The following is a 17,179-nucleotide window of genomic DNA, read 5'->3' on the forward strand; positions in this document are numbered from 1 at the left end:
ATCAGGGAACTAAGAGGAGTGCTTGAAACCCTGTGAATACTGCCAGCCAGTCCCTTTCCATTGCTGCTGGCATTCAGGCACGTGTCAGAGGCAGCCTCCTGGCCAGCAGTGGAGTGAAGGCTGGGTTTAAGCTTCTACTCCTGCAGGTTCTCTTTCCCCCTTGGCTGACTCAGCCGTTGCCCACGATCATTTAGCAGGGCTGCTATACTCCAGAATTTTGCCTCCGTGAAGACCTAGGGAATTTGAGCATCTCTACAGAGGTCAGGTTCTTTTTCTAAAATAGTCCAAACCTGTTTTGGCCTACAAAAGGCCCACCATTAACAGAAACCCAAACTCCTTAGCATGCCAGCCAAGAACTTCGGGATTCAGCCTAGTCTCGCCTCCTGCTGATCCTTATGGCTCAGACACACTGAACTTACCATCTCCCAAACGTGACTCACGCCTTTTCTTGATTCTGTGCTTCCACACCCGGTGAACGCTTTAATTCATCACTTGAATGTCACCCGCGACATGGTCCTGAATTCCTCTATGTGCTACCAGAGCACTTGGGATACACTGAGATTATTCCTTATATTATACTGGATTACATGTAGCTGTGAGAATGTCTGTCTCTTCTCTCATCCCAACTGTGAGCTACTCAAGGGTTAGGGTTATATTCTCTTCATCTCTGTACCCCAGCCAGTGTCTCAGAGTGAATAAAGACATGCCTGTTCATTACAAAGTGAGAAGAAACTACGTTAACATTGTTCTTACAAGAGGAGAACCAGGGCTCTGCAATTTGAAAGGACTTCAACTGTTTTTGACAGAGCCTTACCCCTTGGGTCCTCTGGAGCCCAAGACGATAGCATAAAAGAGAACAACTTCATGACTTCCAGTCCAGGCTCGCTGAACAAAGTTGCCTGGGAAGAATAACTGTAGCAGTACAAGTAATGTGGGATAATCTATTTTAATGAAACTCATTATATATATATTTACAAAAAGAATAAAGGAAAAAGACAAAAACAAAAATAGATATTACAGCTTAATAAAAAGTACGCTGAGCACTGTGGGCTGGAGGTGGGATACCCACCCGCAGCACGCCCACCCTAATGTGCCGTCTGAGGGCCTGAAGAAAGGACGGTGGGAAGGATACAGGAGGCTCAGCCCAGAGATGCCCCTGTCCTCCTCAGGGGTTCAATGTAGTTTGACCCTGACATTCCACCTTTTATGTCCTTCCCAGTCAGGAAGGTAACTGGGTACAGGGGTGGGGGTGAGGAGCAGAGAGAGGTACAGGGCAGGACGGAAAAAGTAGAAGGATACTGAAGGGCAAATTAGGGTGGGTAACTAGGGAGTTAAACAGGAGCAAGAAGCTTCTATTTGTATTCCCAAAATCTGGCATGAGTAGAGAAGGAGGAGGAAATGGGGAAGGGGAGATGGGAAAGTGGAGTGGAAGAAGGGAGGCAACTTATTTATCTCTCCCTGTCTCTTTTGGATAGTTCCAGTCTTTTATGTTAATCCCAGTCTGAGACAGGCCCAGGGAGGTTCCAGTGACAAATTAGTGGTTGTGTCCCAGTGGGACAGATGCTCTAGGAAGTGAACTGCTGAGCTGGTAGGAAAAGCTGGGGTCCTCCTCAGTATGACACAGCTCCTGGCTCCCGGGGAGCAATGAAAAGGACATCAGCTTTGGCATTGATGCAGTAGGTGACGATGAGGGAGAAGACGAGGATGCCGAAGCCCACTATCAGGGTGATAAACTGCAGGGGGAGGGAGGGCAGGAAAGGAGAAAGGCATTCTCAGAACTCAGTGCCGTTTTTTGGATAATTGGGGTTTGGAGCCATGGGAATTCGGATGCTGGCTCTAAGCACCAAGTATAGAACAACCATGGGCAACATCTCCCCAGCCTACAGACTTTGTCTCCCCATTTGAAAAGAGAAGTGAAGTATCTCTGTTCTTGCTTCCGTCTCGTATTTTAGGCATTTTGAAAGGAGGGCCCATGGCTTTGGTTCTCTTGTGGCACTTACATTACTGACTTGTGACAGGAGCTCAGTACATTAGACTGACTCATCCCAGCTGTGCCAGACGGGGAATGCCAGATGGGAGTGGAAGCTGTGAAGGAGTTCTGGGATCCACAGGAGTTCTCCAGAATGAACACCTACTCAAACTATCTGTGAAGAAAGGTGCTCTCCAGAATGAACACCTACTCAAACTATCTGTGAAGAAAGGTGCTCTCCAGAATGAACACCTACTCAAACTATCTGTGAAGAAAGGCCTCCTGGCTGGGCACAGTGGCTCATGCCTGTAATCCCAGCACTTTGGGAGGCCAAGGCGGGTGGATCACCTGACATCAGGAGTTCAAGACCAGCCTGACCAACATGGTGAAAATCATCTTTATTAAAAATTAAAAAAATTAGCCGGGCATGGTGGCACACGTCTGTAATCCCAGCTACTTGGGAGGCTGAAGTAGGAGAATCACTTGAACCTGGGGTACGGAGGTTGCAATGAGCCGAGATCACGCCATTGCACTCCAGCTTGGGCAAAAAGTGAAATTCCATCTCAAAAAAAGGAAAGAAAGAAAAGAGAAAGAAAAGAGAAAGAAAGAAAAGAGAAAGAAGAAAGAAAGAAAGAAAGAAAGAAAGAAAGAAAGAAAGAAAGAAAGAAAGAAAGAAAGAAAGAAAGAGAAAAGAAAGAAAAGAAAGAAAAGAAAGAAAAGAAAGAAAAGAAAGAAAAGAAAAAGAAAGGCCTCCTAAGAGAACACGCTGGCTGACCAGGGACAGATTTGCAGTAAGCTTTTGCTACAGATGTGGGGCAAATGGGAGATGGAAGGGGCTATGTGACACAAGAAAGCAGAAAGAAGTCAAACAGATCCCTGCCACCTCCCCTCCTGCCCTATCTCACCTCAAGCTCTTTGCTGGCGATGAGAAATATCCGGGCACGGATATCTTTCCAGCGGCTCTCAGTCCATGTAGAGTATTCAGTAGAGCTCCACTGACTCAGTTCGAAGGCAGGAGACAAGGCCCTGGCTAATCGTGCAGTGGAACGCACACACCGGGGGAGTCGGTCCGTCTCATTGGAATTCAAAGGGCCCTGAACCCACGAGTACTCATACAGCTGCACAGAAGATGGGCCACAACACATGGCTAGGCCTCTTCTCACTCGTTCCCTGTACCCTCTATCAGTGCCATGCTCTAACCAATTGAGCTAACTGGTTGCTGTCCCTTTATCCTTTAGATGGTCCATTTTCACCCAGGTTCTTCAACACCCAATTGCTGAGGACTGCATCTCTCCACCTCTCCATCCCAACCCCTGGGTCTAACTGGGTCCAGAAGAACCTCCAACTTTCCCAAGGGAAAGGGGCCCCAGGGCACTTCCGACACCCACCACCACTCACATCCTTGTTTTCACTTGGGACTTTACTTGGATCCTGGCACTGCTCTCGGGTGAGGTTGACCACTGTGCCAGTCAAATTTGCCAAGGCATACTGTACAACATAAGTGGTGTTGGTGGGGCTGGAGACAGCGATGTAATGTTGAAGAGGCCCATCACCTGATTGCAGACCAAAGGGAAGGGAAGATTTGGTGGGTGGACGGTGGGTGAAACAAGAAAAGCCCAAGATTGGCAGGAGCCAGAAAGGAGCGCAAGGGGAAAGGATCCATCAAATATGAGAAGAAAGGAAAACAGGGGGTAAGAAAAACAGAGAGGAAAAAGAAAAAAATAGTAAAGGTTAAACCAAAATGACTTTTTCTCTATCCCTTTCCATAGCTAAGGGTCCCATTCCCACACCAGATGCTTACCCAAGTAGGACCTTAGGTCCTGCCTGAGGATGGACTGGAACCATGAGTTGTTGGCTTTAATCAGGAACCCATAGAGCAGGCGGGTAACCTAGGATTGGAACAGTGAGGAGAAAAAACCCTGTGACTTGAAGGGAGCCCAGGGAAAGAATTATCAGCGGAGACCCAGTCATGGGGCAGGAACCAGACTGGCCAGATACACTGGAGTTGCGAGACAGTGGCTGGCTCATAAGATGCAGATGAGGCCCACCTAAGAGCTCTCTGGGGCATCAGGCATTCTCACCGGCATCAACAGTAACGTGGAATTCCAAGGTTTGGGACACTAGGGCAAGGGAGGATAGGGACAGCTTGCTGTGTAAACAGAAAGAAGGAGCTAGGGCCCATCTTCTTACCGTTTGGGGATCAGCCTGAACTGTGTCGCTGAAGTTGGTTCCTCCTGCAAGCTCATACAGAGCACGTCCCAGCACCGTGGCCACATCTGCCAGGGCCTGTGGTAGGTGAGGAGGGGGCTGAATGGCCCACCTCTCCTATCCTCAAATGCTAGCTCTTCACTGTGTGCCCCAGGCTCCCACCCAGCCTGACTCAATGCTACCTTGGCAGTGTCTGTTACAAAGTTCAGGTCCTCTTCAGGGCTCAGCCATTCGGGATAGCTCACATTAATGTTCTCAGCAGTGTCGTAAATACTCTGGTAATATCTGCCAGGAAAGCCGGCATGAGCCTTGGCTACATTTAGCCAGGGCTCTGCCCCTCTCCTCCCTCAAATGCCCCTTATGCAGGAACTCAGTATCTCATTTTCAGCATCCAGAAGAAAGGGGTGAGAGAAAATCAGGATCCCATACTGAAAAAGGTGTGGAGAACAGGGAAGTAGGAGTGAGGGTGAGGTAGTTACAGAAAATTAAAGATTTTCCTGAGAGACAAGGTAGAAAAGGTGAATGAGCTCAGATCTTTAAACACAGGAGAGATTTCTGTATCATTTGGGCTGGAGATATGGGGACGGCTAAGATGATTTTCAGAGAACTCTGCCATATATCATGAGATCAACTGTATAACTGTTCCAATGAACATTTAGATTTACGGTGGCTGGGAGCAGGAGGTGATTAGCACGTCTTAGGATCAGGTCTGCTCATAGATATCTAAGAATGCACTGATAAAAGCACCATGATGATCCTTATGGAGCCCCAAGGAGATAGACCTTAAGAGGGGCTGAACTCCACAGTCTTTACCATCAGTAAATCCCTGTTTACACAAGTCAAGTCAGCCACATAATCAAATCCAAAATGTGTTCAAATGATGAATCCTCACTTGCCCCAGAGTGGTACAAGGATAGCTTTAGAGGCTGCGCGCAGTGGCTCAAGCCTGTAATCCCAGCACTTTGGGAGGCCGAGACGGGCGGATCATGAGGTCAGGAGATCGAGACCATCCTGGCTAACCCAGTGAAACCCCGTCTCTACTAAAAAAATACAAAAAACTAGCTGGGCGTGGTGGCGGGCGCCTGTAGTCCCAGCTACTTGGGAGGCTGAGGCAGGAGAATGGCGTAAACCCGGGAGGCAGAGCTTGCAGTGAGCTGAGATCTGGCCACTGCACTCCAGCCTGGGCAACACAGCGAGACTCCGTCTCAAAAAAAAAAAAAAAGGATTGCTTTAGAAAAGACAGCTGACCCTAAGTGCTAGGACTGTCACTCCCCTAAATGAGTGAGAAGGTGCTACTTGGCTGGGGTCAGAAACAGAGCTCAAGCATTTTCACTTTGAAACTCATTTGGCCCCAGGGAAGCCTGGTAATCCAGCCTGAGTAAGAAGTCCCCCGTTATCCGAGGCCTCAAGTTAGGAGCAGTTTAAGGGTAACCTGGACCAAGAAAGAGGTGACTAACAGGGCCTTACTATCTCTGGAGCTCCATCAGCTATAGGAGGCACTTTTACCCTCACACTGAACCATGGATGGACACCTACCACATGTCAAGAACATGGTACATTTCACAGAGTATGAATACTGTTTCCGGCACCTCTGGGTGAGTTCCAGAGAAGGACTGCTTTTTGTCCTCTAGTCAAAGGGCCCCCACCATCCTTTCCATGCTTGTTTGAGATGATGCCCTCTGCTGGCAGCCCTGAGGAACTCAGGACCCTGGAGAGCTTGGGAGCAGTGGAACCATAACTGAGGATTGTGACAGGAAAGGGCTAATGGTGAGGATGATTTTCTAAGATGACTAGACAGTCAAACAAATAAGGGTTTCAGGTCAGATGTGAAAAGGCCACTGAGCAAAGAATACAGATGGACCAGAGATTTTGGAGGGGGCAGTGTGGGAAAGCGGAGGGTAATAACCTTCCTCCCAGACTACAGAATAGACTCTCTTCAAGAATGAAGAGGGTGCAGGGCCAAGTGATTCTTACTTGTTATGGAAGGCACCAGAGTGGTCAGCCAGAACAACACCAGAGATGTTTCGAGCTCGAAGAAATCGCTGCAGGGAAGATGGTGGGAGAGGCTGGGACTGATTTGGCCTCCTGAGGATGACAGCAGGGACGCCAGCACCACTCTTCTCCAATGTGGCCAGGAGATCCTCCACCTGGGGGGAACGAGGGAGATTAACTGATGGGAGGCTGGGGGATGGGAAGCAGGAGGTCTCTTTTAGGCCTGAAATGCTCTATACTTCAAGTCCCCTGCTTGGGGAGCTACCCTGTCTCTAGTAGACCTTTATCCCTCAAGCCTTTTGGGACCAATTTCCTGTAGCTTCCACCATTCTTTTTAGAATTAGAAAATTGGGGCATAAAGAAGAGACCTATTTTTTTCATATTTATAAGGAAATTCTACTGTCTTCAAGACTCTGCTTTATCCTCAGTGGATGCTTCATTTATTACTTATTGTGCAGAATTTCAGGGAGCAAATAATAATAGAAAACTGTGAGCTGAATGCCAAACAGATAACCAATTCTTTAAATGCTACAGAATTCCACAGCAGGGATGATGCTGAAGGCTGGAATTGCAGAAAGAGGACCACCCGGAAAAAAGCAGACCTAAAGGTGGACATAGAGGGAAGGGAAGGTTTTGAACAAGCAGTGAGGAAAGTGGAGGACAAGTTGGATAGGGAGTGTAACACAGCCAGGAGTTGGGCAGAGCAGCCTTGACAACTGGATCCATGGGGCAGCAAGGCAAGAAGGGAGCTAGTCACTCACCTATCCTTAATGGGCAGTAGTAGTCTGCTAGGCAACAAATGATCAGAGAACTACCCAGTCCAGGGAACCAATGGAATGCCACTGAGCTCCTGATTCTTCCCAGCAGCAACAACAGCTGTGGTGTTCATCCTTTGGCCAACACCCAATCCAATCCTGTCTCCTACCCTGTCTCACAGGCCCTGGGGGTTGGTGGAAACAGGGCAGGGGTTGGGGTCTGGATTCTGAGCTGTAGGAACAGGAAATGAGGGGGAGATGCTCAGGTTACCTGGTTCCGTACAGAATCATTTTTCTGAGACACAGGGTCTGTGTGCATCCAAAGCTCTAGTGAGGTTCTTAAGGCCACCTGGGGGGAGGATGAAGAAACAACACTTAGAATCAGTCTCCTGTTCTGGGCCATACCTAGGTGACAGAAGTCAAGGGAAAAGGTGGTGGTTCCTGCAGTTGAGACCACAGCATAACAAAGGAGGAAGTTTTAATTAAAAAGGAAGGGGCTGGGGGACATGCCACATACCTGTCCCAGCTCCACAAATGAGTCCACATTCTCTAACTGCACAGGAAACTTGCCCTTCTCCATATCGTAGACCATCCTCGAGCTGCCAATGTAGTCAAAAGTTTCCTGAGAGATGGAGGAAGGTAGGAGGGGGAACAGAGATTCCAAAGGGTTAGGAGAGCCTCGAAGAAGACCAGATCATCAAAGCTGTAAGCAAGACGACTGTCTCAGGTCACCTCAACTGCTAGTTAGCTTACAGTCATGCAACTTTGTGCTTCTCTTGGCCCCACATCCCAGCTGTGACTATCCCTCATACGTATGTATTACAAGATTTCTCAAGCCCAGAAATGGGGAAAGCAGCCTCAGTAAAGACCTAAGATGAACATCAGCTATAATGTGTCTGCTTCTTAACTGTCCCCCACCTCCAGTGACTCAGCCACAGATGCTGTTCCCTTAGTTTAGGGCTGTGGTCCTAGTGATGAGAGTCAGGAGCCTCAGGGCTCCTGGATGGAGATAGCAGTAAAGGAGTCCAGAGAGTAAAAGTAAAAGGCCACCTCCAATATATCTTATCAGTGCGGGAAAAAAGGGGCTGGTTACATACCAATTCAGGGTGTAAAAGCTTCCTAAAAAGAAGGACTCTAAGCTTCCTAAAATGGAGGAATCTAAAGGGGAGACATACGTAGACACATCCAGAAGCTCTATGCTGATTAACAACTTAGGTCAAGTGCCGAGGTCTTCTCCAACCAGTAGCCACTCTCATCCTTACTATCCTCTTTCTTCCCTGCCATTGCACCCCAGCAAAGAGCCCTTACCCCTTGGAAGAAGACAAACATGACATTGCGGGGCAGGGTGGTCACATCGGGTGCCTTTTGCAAAGCTTCAGCAGCAGCCAGCTGGGTGACGAAGGAAGCCACCGCACTTTCAGCCCCTGGGGCCACATTCCAGAAAAAGGAACGACTATCCAGCTAGGTACAACAGAAGAAAAGTCAGGGGATACATACTTTAAAACTGGCCCCAAACCTCCTTTCTTGCTCCAGTCAAGAGAATATACCTGTCCTGCGGCAACGGAGACAACCCAGGAGTCCCACAGCCCAGATTCCTCCCCATTTGAGGCTTCCCAATTTAGCAACTTTGAAATCTGATATGCTAGAAAGGGGCCTACCAGCTCTTTTTGTGCCAGCCCTGCCCATCCTGATCAGAAGCCAACACTCACCCGGGTGGCAGCAACCACAACCCTGTCGTCAGGCTTTAATGTCCCAGTTGTATTTATAGGCTTTAGCATGCTCCACACATTGTAATCAGACAGGGGGTCACAGACGATTTCTAAGCAGGATGAAAACAATGAGAGATCAACAAGGCTAAGGGAGACAGTAGCTATAAAGGCAACACTGGAAAACTTCTGACCAGTGCCCCACGGAATCTAAGTCGTTTTCTCTACTTCCAACAGTCCCGGCTTGGCTTCTCTGCCACGATCCGCTTTAGGAACAAGCTGCCTCAATTTTTCAGAATTGTTTCTAGTTCTCCCACGCAGAGCTCCTTCATGGTGTCTACTCCTTCTCTATTATAGTCTCTCTTAAAATTCCCCGGCCTGGTTCCACTCTCCCTCTGCCCCTTATTCCATTACCCACATGGTTTGGATCTGCCCTACCTGGGTTGATGCTGAAGGTGCTTTGGATGGAGCTGCGCCGCATGCAGGTGGCAGTGCTGATGACAGCGTGCATGTGTGAGAAGAGCTGCATGGCACACAGTGGGAAAGTTGGTGCTGAGCCATTCTGACTCAGGTTGTGATCTTGATAGCACTGAAAGGGGAGATGGACCCCACTGAGACAGCTAGTTGGTGGAGGCCCTCCCCCACGTCCCAGAAGGAGGAGGGCCCAGTTCCATCCTTTTGGGATGAAGCTACACTTTTTTCAGAGACATCTGTCCCTGAGCTATAGTTATCTGGTACAACCACAGGATCTATAAGGTCAAAGAGAAAAACTCATCAAGAGGTAGAAAGGGTTGCAGACTCAGTGGTTTAGCTGGAGATGAAATTATCCCATTCCAGATGGCCAGGCCCAATTGAAAGTTTCAGCCACTGAAAAGACTCAGTGTGATCTGATACAAAGAGCACCAAACTAGAGATAGAAAATCAGATATGACACAGCTAGGAGATCAACTCAACATGCAACTTTGGACAAATCTCTTAACTATTCTATGAGTCAAAATGGAAATACTAGGCCAGAATTAAGGCACAGTAGAGCTAAAAAGAAGCCCAGAAATTACCAAATTGAATCTCTCAATCTCTAGTCCAAAGCTTTTTTTTACGATACTAGTGGTTCTTCACGTGCGCTGTGTACCTTGTTTCATATTATTCTTTCAGATATTCTTTGTATTTTCTTCTAGTCTAAACGGCTTTAATGCTGTGAGCATTAAAGAAGCAGGAGCAAAATGTGGGGAGAGAAAGTGAGAAAAATAAACGTCTTGGTTCTTTTTGGAGCAACCATCTTTCAGCAGGTGTACTAGTAGAATGAGCCACCCTCCAAATAGGAGAGCCTATAAAATAATCCTTCTTTCTTTCTTTCTTTTTTTCTTTTGAGATAGAGACAGCCTGCTCTGTCACCCAGGCTGGACTGCAATGGTGCCATTTCAGCTCACTGAAACCTCTGCCTCCCGGCTCAAGTGAACCTCCTGTCTCAGCCACCTGGGTGGCTGGGACTACATGCACACACCACCACAACTGCCTAGAAAAATAATCTTCTTTCTAACTGGAACTGCTAGGAGCTGGCAGAGTCATTACCTGCTTGATGACCTTGGTTTCATTTTCATCTTCAAGAAGAAAGATGGGGAAACTAAAGTCTTCATAAGCCAAACCATTGCCCAGTGAGTTCCACTGTATTTCTCTGCAGTGAGCAAACTCTGGCCCATAGGAGTTGGAGTAAACACCTGAAGGGAAGGATGGGGAATAGGGGGACTGGTTACTGGGACACCAAGTAGTTAGGAATCCAGTGAGGGAGGAAGACTCTTACAGTTGGAACTAAGAGTTCAAAAGCAGATGGTGACTCAAAGAAGCAGGCATGATGTCTGTCACCATCCACACTAAAATGGAAAGACAATGGTATCAGGGAGTCTTAGGCTATAAGATTAGGGATGTGAACATGTGACAAAAAGAGATGATGCCATGTAAGGCAAAGGAAAGGGAAGCAGGAGAGGGAAGGGGTGAGCAGCAAGGACAAATAAACACCACCTCCTGTTTGGGAGTCAGTTACTGACACCACACACAGACACAAACACACATACATCCCTCACAAAGACATAAGACCGAAGCAACAATGAGCCTTAGGTGACAGTAGGCTCTCCTGATCCTTTGGGACACTTACCAAACCCATCATTTGGGCACTGCACACTAGGAGAGAATCCTGAGGCAGGATTGGGCTTGGTCAAGGACACTGCAAGACCAGCAATTCGGCTGGTTCTCCCTTTTAGCTTCTCCATTAAATGCCTGGAATAGGAAAGGAATTCCATGAAGGAACACAGGAAGGTGTCGGACAGCCTGACATCCTGCCCTCCAGGATGGAAACAAATGGGGAACTAGTGGAATCATACTGTTGACTTATTTCTTCCCTTTCAGTCTCTAACTTCTGAGTCTGGAGTATGATCTGCTCTAAAAAGTAGAGGTCTAGTGAGTCAGCACCCCAGGAAGGAAGGGGAGGGGTACCCAGGGTTACTCAGGGACAAGATAGGTGAAATTTGGCCCTGAGCTCAAGATCATTTCTTTTGATGGTACACCTTTCCTTCTGAGGACCACCCTGCCTTCTCCCCTGACCAGACTAGGGCAGCCAAGGGAAGTTTTCACTAATAAGTGGGAGGACTGTTCACTGAAACTTTCCCTCTATGGATGTTTTCCCAGCAGATATATCTATTCTTACCTGGTAAAAAGCTTGCTCTCCAGCAGAACCATGTAAGGGGGGTTGGGGCCATCAGTCAATACCCACTGTAGGTCCTCTTCTCTCTCTACTACGTGGATAACCCCTGTGTCTCCACTAATTGAAGCTGCCAAGACAGAATGAGTTAAATTAAAGCTCCCACAGTTGATAATTCTCACTCTGCCTCACTGATTCTGCATATCTTTTATCCCTAAAGATGTCACAACATATTTGGGTGAATACAGGCACCTCTAGATTTGAACTGAAAAGCTGTTGCCCGAGCTCCATCTGAAGTTTATCAGGAGGGAATGGAATATAAAAGAGCACAAGAGGACTCATTATATGCCAGAAAGGTTCTGTGAACTTCATTTTCTTGCTCTCTGCCCCCAACCTTATTTAGCCATATACATAAGATTCTACAACAACAGACACCAAAGTTTTCAAACCTATATTTTCTCCAGGAAATGCCACTAAATCTCTAGCTCAGGGTTTTAGCTTTGAATCTTCCTTTGTGAAAACACATGCATAGATGCCCTTGGCCTCAGGAGCCTTCCTGGATCGGCATTCCTTTTGCCCTTTTTGGGAATGACTTTACTTGCTTCTGGCCGGTTTTAGATGAGGTTAATCAAGAACTCTGAGGTTTCTAAAACAGAGCTTCCCAATTGATGAGCCTTGAATGGATCAGAGATGTGCTCTCATTGGTTCTCCTCATTCCAGGAAACCTAGGGTTTCCAAAGTCACCTCCTGCCAGGAGGAGTCTACTTATCATTTACCCCAGGATGCCCTGAAAATATCACCCATTTCTCTATGTGCCAGGATGCCATACAAATAACATTTTCCATGTGTCTCATGACATAATAAAGATTGGGAAGCACTGTATTAGAGGATGGATACCCAGAATCCAGAATACTTTGAATTCTACATAATTCAAGACATTAGGTAATACTCCTTAAGTCCCCAGTGATGTGTGTAGAGATATCCTAGGGTCTCCCTGTGAGTCTTCCCCCCACAGAAAATTGGATGTGTTATTCATAAATTATTTAAGACCAGTAGTTCTCAGCCCTGGCTGTGTATCAGAATCACTTTAGAGTTTTAAATGCCCGCCTCGGCCCCCCAAAGTGCTGGGATTACAGGAGTGAGTCACCATGCCTGGCCCTTGCCATAGCATTTAAAACATGGGAAAAGGAACAGATAGTGTGGCAACTAAAACATATATAACTTCGGCCAGGTGCAGTGGCTCATGCCTCTAATCCCAGTACTTTGGGAGGCCGAAGTGGTTGGATCACTTGAGGTCAGGAGTTCGAGACCAGCCTGGCCAACATGGCGAGACCCCATCTCTACTAAAAATACAAAAATTAGCCAGGTGTGATGGCACATACCTGTAATGCTAGCTACTCAGGAGGCTGAGGCAGGGGAATCACTTGAACCTGGGAGGTGGAGGCTGCAGTGAGCTGAGATTGTCCCACAGCATTCCAGCCTGGGTGACATAGTGTGACTCCAACTCTCACACACACACACCCACCCACTCCAAAACTTCAACTCCAGGGAGGACAGGAAGAAGACAAACTATGATACTGGACTGAAAAAAACCTGGATTCTAATCTGGATTCCAACTAGCAATGGTGTAGTCTTAAGTAACTTGCTTATTTTCTCTGGGCCTTCGATGAGGAGGTTTTCTACCTCTGTTCATCTCATACTGTGGGGATAGATGAAAGAAGGAAGAAAGGATAGAAGGAGGGAGGGAGGGAAAAGAAATCTATTTATAGCCCCCTTTCAAAACTTTAAATTGTCCAAGAGAAGCAGAGCACTATAATGAGAAATCAAACCTGGGTATCACTTTTTCTCCTTAGTTTTATCACGTTAGCTACACTAATTAAAAAGGGCGCAGCCTGCTCAGAAAAGACAGATATGACAAAGTAAGACTTAGAAATAAGTACGTTGAAAAGGAAACAAGATCTTAATGAGGCAGTGGCCAGAGTCCCGCTTGCCCCCTCTTGTTTCTCTGTACTGGCACTTGGCTTTACCTCCAGAGGCTTTGCTTCCCACAGAGCTGTTTTAAGAACATAGAGCAGAATGACTCATTCCCAAAGGAGTTTTCTTAGAGCCCAGTTACAAGAAGATGGGGTCCTGGCCTTCTGTACTTTATAGTGAGGTTCCAGCAAGACCAGCAGTCTGATCTCAGCCCACCCTGGACCTAGCTCTCTTCTACCTACAAACCAGTTCAGAAACTAAGTCCAGAGGGCTGGGCACGGTGGTTCATGCCTGTAATCCCAGCATTTTGGGAGGCCAAGGCGGGCAGATCACGAGGTCAGGAGTTCGAGACCAGCCTGGCCAACATGGTGAAGCCCCGCCTCTACTAAAGATACAAAAAAGTATCTGGGCATGGTGGCACACACCTGTAATCCCAGCTATTCAGGAAGCTGAGACAGGAGAATCACTTTAACCTGGGAGGCGGAGATTGCAGTGAGCTGAGATCGTGCCACTGCACTCCAGCCCAGGCGAGAGGGTGAGACTCCATCTCAGAAAAAAAAAAAAAAAAGAAACTAAGTACAACAAAAACTTTATTTGGGGCTGATTGGAACCAGTCAACCTACTCCCAGTGCTCTGTATAGCAGGGACACGGGACAATGAACAGATACTATAGCTCAGGGAAAGATGGCTAAAAAAGTAGTAACTGCTTCCATGAACAAGTCCTTCACTTCTCAGTGTCCCAGTTTTCTCTTACCAAATTGGAAGAAGGCTTCAGGAAATTATACAGCACTTCTGAGATCACCCTCTTTACCTAGCATCATCAATAACCATCTATTAAGAGATATTTGACTTTCAGTTTTATGCAAGTATTCCAACCATTATTCCAGGGGTAAACTGAAATTCAGAGGTGATCAATTTGATGATGAGAAAGCCAATATCAGACCCCAAGTTTCCTGCTTATCTGCAAAACTACCTTCTGACAGAGCTATTGTCCATAGGAAACAAAATCTGAAGACAGCAGGTTAGCCTTTAGATTACTACTTTTCCTGCCCTATGATTTTAACAGTTTTTAAAGCCATAGTGTCGTGGAACCTTCTTTTGAAACACGCAAAGTGTAAAACTAAGTGGCCTCACTGTCAGTTGAATTTAAGGAAAAACAAAGTTTTAAAAAAGGATAAATAGAATGCTTCACTAATTCCTCCTGCAATTATTTGGCATTTTCTTTTTTCTTTTTTTTTTTTTTTGAGACAGCGTCTCACTCTGTCACCTACGCTGGTGTACTGTGGCACAATCTCTGCTCACTGCAACCTCCACCTCCTGGCCTCAAGTGATTCTCCGTCCTCCACCTCCTGAGAAGCTGCGACTATAGGCACGCCACAGCAGCCAGCTAATTTCTGTATTTTTAGTAGAGATGGGGGGTTTCACCATGCTGGGCAGGCTGGTCTCAAACTCCTGACCTCAAGTGATCCACCCGCCTTGGCCTTCCAAACTGCTGGGATTACAGGCATGAGCCACAGCACCCAGTCTATGTGGCATTTTCAACGCCTTCTCTTTAAATAGTTCATTGCCTTTAAGAAGCCCATTTTGGTTCCAAAAAGTTCAGAGTGCAAGTGATGACTGGACACCATAGAATATGAGACTTTTTTCTCCTTAAAAAAAGTGTAATAGGGTGGTTAAGAGTCCTGGCTCGGCTGGGCACGGTGGTTCACGCCTGTAATCCCAGCATTTTGGGAGGCCAAGGCAGGTGGATCACTTGAGGTCAGGAGTTGAGACCAGCCTGACCAACATGGTGAAATCCTGCCCCTACTAAAAATACAAAAATTAGCTGGGCATGGTGGTGAGTGGCTGCAGTCCCAGCTACTTGGGAGGCTGAGGCAGGAGAATCACTTGAACCCGGAAGGCAGAGGTCACAGTGAGCCAAGATGGTGTCATTGCACTCCAGCCTGGGGAACAAGAGTGAAACTCTGTCTCAAAAAAAAAAAAAAAGAGTCCCAGTTTAGTGCTTGAGCCACCAGATCCTGGCATCATCACTTATTACCAGTATGATCTTGGGAAAGTTACTCAACTTCTTTAAGTTTTAGTTTCATCATTTATAAAGTGACAACAATAGTAAGACCTATTTTACGGGGTTGTCGTGGGGGTTATATGAGATGCACATGTAAAAAGCTTGGTATGCAGCATTTACTAAATGTCAGTTCTTATTAATTATCTTGCCTAGCTTGACAGACCGTTCTCTACAACTGCCTACTCTCAGTCCAGTATGAGTGTCAGAACTCCTAAGCAGGACATGACTGTTACTTACTATCTAGGGCACAGACAAATATCAATGTCCATAAACATGAATCCCAGTCTCAACTCACACTGGCAGCCAATCTGATGAGTGGCGTTGAGCAGGCGAACACAGGGAGCTGTTTTATTTAAGGGGATATATATCTTCCTCTCCACTGAGTTTCCCCTGCACAAACCTGATTGGAAGATAAAAAGTGTTAGAAAAAATTGAGAGACACAGGTATTAGCTTCTATCATGTAATTAACCTGACGTATGGCTTGGGTAAATCATTCAATATCACACTTTCTAAAATGAGGTTAAAGTCCATTATTCTTACTTCTTGCGCACATTATTGTAACAGATACATGCTCTACATGGCACTCAGCTATGTGCCTCAAAGGGTTATTAGAAAGTCCATGTAGCGTCATTGACAGTGACACTAAAAGAGAGAAAACTTGGTCAAAGGAAAGGTGTTTGACCTTAGATTTGCCAAATTCTGGTTGCACAGGTGATCACACTTCTGCTTGTATATCCTGTATGTATATTACTAACCAGTTAATACAAAGGTGCTGGGCTAAGAAAACTTTCTGAGACATTTTTCCAAGAGTGTGAACAGAATTGAGAGAAACCTTATGACATACACTGGTCAGTTAATTTAACATCAGTAGGTCATTTGTGTGCCCACAGTGTGGGGCAGCTGTAGTTTCTCCTTTGAGGATCTTTAAAAACAATGTGAACTAGGGGAAGGCACAGTCATAGTTATATACAGACATTTGCATTTTAGGGCGTGACCAACTAAAAAGCCATGTATCAGTAAATAAACGCGTATAAGCAAACAGTCAAGTATATTATAAATGCCAAAAGTTCCTTGAATCGTTACTTCACGGTTTGGACAGTTAAGAGTACCCATATCCTACCTTATTCTTGCTTTACTGATTAAAAAAACAAAAACAAAAACAAAATCTGAGGCAAGGCAGAGGGACACAGACTTTGGGTGTAACCAATAGAGGAAGAAATAAGAAATCTACCTTTTAAGCGCCGCACAGCACCCACAGAACAAGATTGCTTTCGTCTCAAAAAGTCTAAACGCGGGGAAGAAAGCTAACTTTCACACCTGTTTCTTTCGACTGTGGGGTGGGTGGCTGGGGTTGTGGGAAAAACGAGGCATCTGGACAAAGTGGGAGAGGGTCGAGTTCGAAGTCCAGGAAGAGGCCTAGAGAAGGGAGTGAAGCGACACGACATGCTGCGGGGGAGAAGGGACCTTTAGGTCCAGGCAAAGGGGGAACTTCTGTCGTGGGAACGAAAGAGAAAGAGGATTTACAGGGTGGGGGGACAGAGGGGCAGCAGGAACCAGAAGGGAGACAGTGGCGCTCGCGGCTGGGCCGATCCGGAGAGTTCCCTTTAGAGAACGGAGCTCACGGGTGGGGAGGCCTCACCTGCTAGTAGGACGCAGAAAAACAGAAGACGAAGGAGACCCCGACTTCCCGGGTCAGCCCCAGAGCCACCCCCTGCCGTGGCCATCTTGCCTCTCTGCTGAGCGGAAGCCTCCGTTCGGCTCCTGCCGGGTAGCGGCCTCTCTAGGCTACCACTGACACCATCTCTGTGGCCCGGAGC

General features: G+C 46.8%; 1 protein-coding gene across 3 annotated transcripts; it reads right to left on the minus strand.

The window, feature by feature from the left end:
* Positions 1–930: 930 nt before the first annotated feature.
* Positions 931–17,163, minus strand: LOC105498172 (nicastrin). Of its 3 annotated transcripts, none has more exons than XM_011770075.3 (17): positions 17,002–17,159; positions 15,657–15,761; positions 11,329–11,452; positions 10,780–10,901; positions 10,200–10,345; positions 9,069–9,219; positions 8,634–8,743; positions 8,233–8,385; positions 7,442–7,546; positions 7,196–7,273; positions 6,152–6,324; positions 4,360–4,462; positions 4,160–4,255; positions 3,771–3,858; positions 3,368–3,522; positions 2,875–3,087; positions 931–1,733 (listed from the first exon to the last, which is right to left on the minus strand). In XM_011770075.3, the coding sequence occupies exons 1-17, from the start codon at positions 17,084–17,086 to the stop codon at positions 1,611–1,613; spliced, it is 2,130 nt and encodes a 709-aa protein (XP_011768377.3). In that variant the 5' UTR covers positions 17,087–17,159; the 3' UTR covers positions 931–1,610. The 3 variants fall into 3 exon arrangements, with proteins under 3 accessions (XP_011768377.3, XP_070938711.1, XP_070938720.1); XM_071082610.1 differs by lacking the exon at positions 931–1,733 and adding an exon at positions 2,211–2,507 and having other exon boundaries at positions 17,002–17,163; XM_071082619.1 differs by lacking the exons at positions 931–1,733; positions 17,002–17,159 and adding exons at positions 2,211–2,507; positions 16,594–16,741.
* Positions 17,164–17,179: the final 16 nt, after the last annotated feature.

Source organism: Macaca nemestrina, chromosome 1 (genome assembly GCF_043159975.1).
Source record: "Macaca nemestrina isolate mMacNem1 chromosome 1, mMacNem.hap1, whole genome shotgun sequence".
In the NCBI taxonomy this organism is placed as follows: Eukaryota; Metazoa; Chordata; class Mammalia; order Primates; family Cercopithecidae; genus Macaca; species Macaca nemestrina.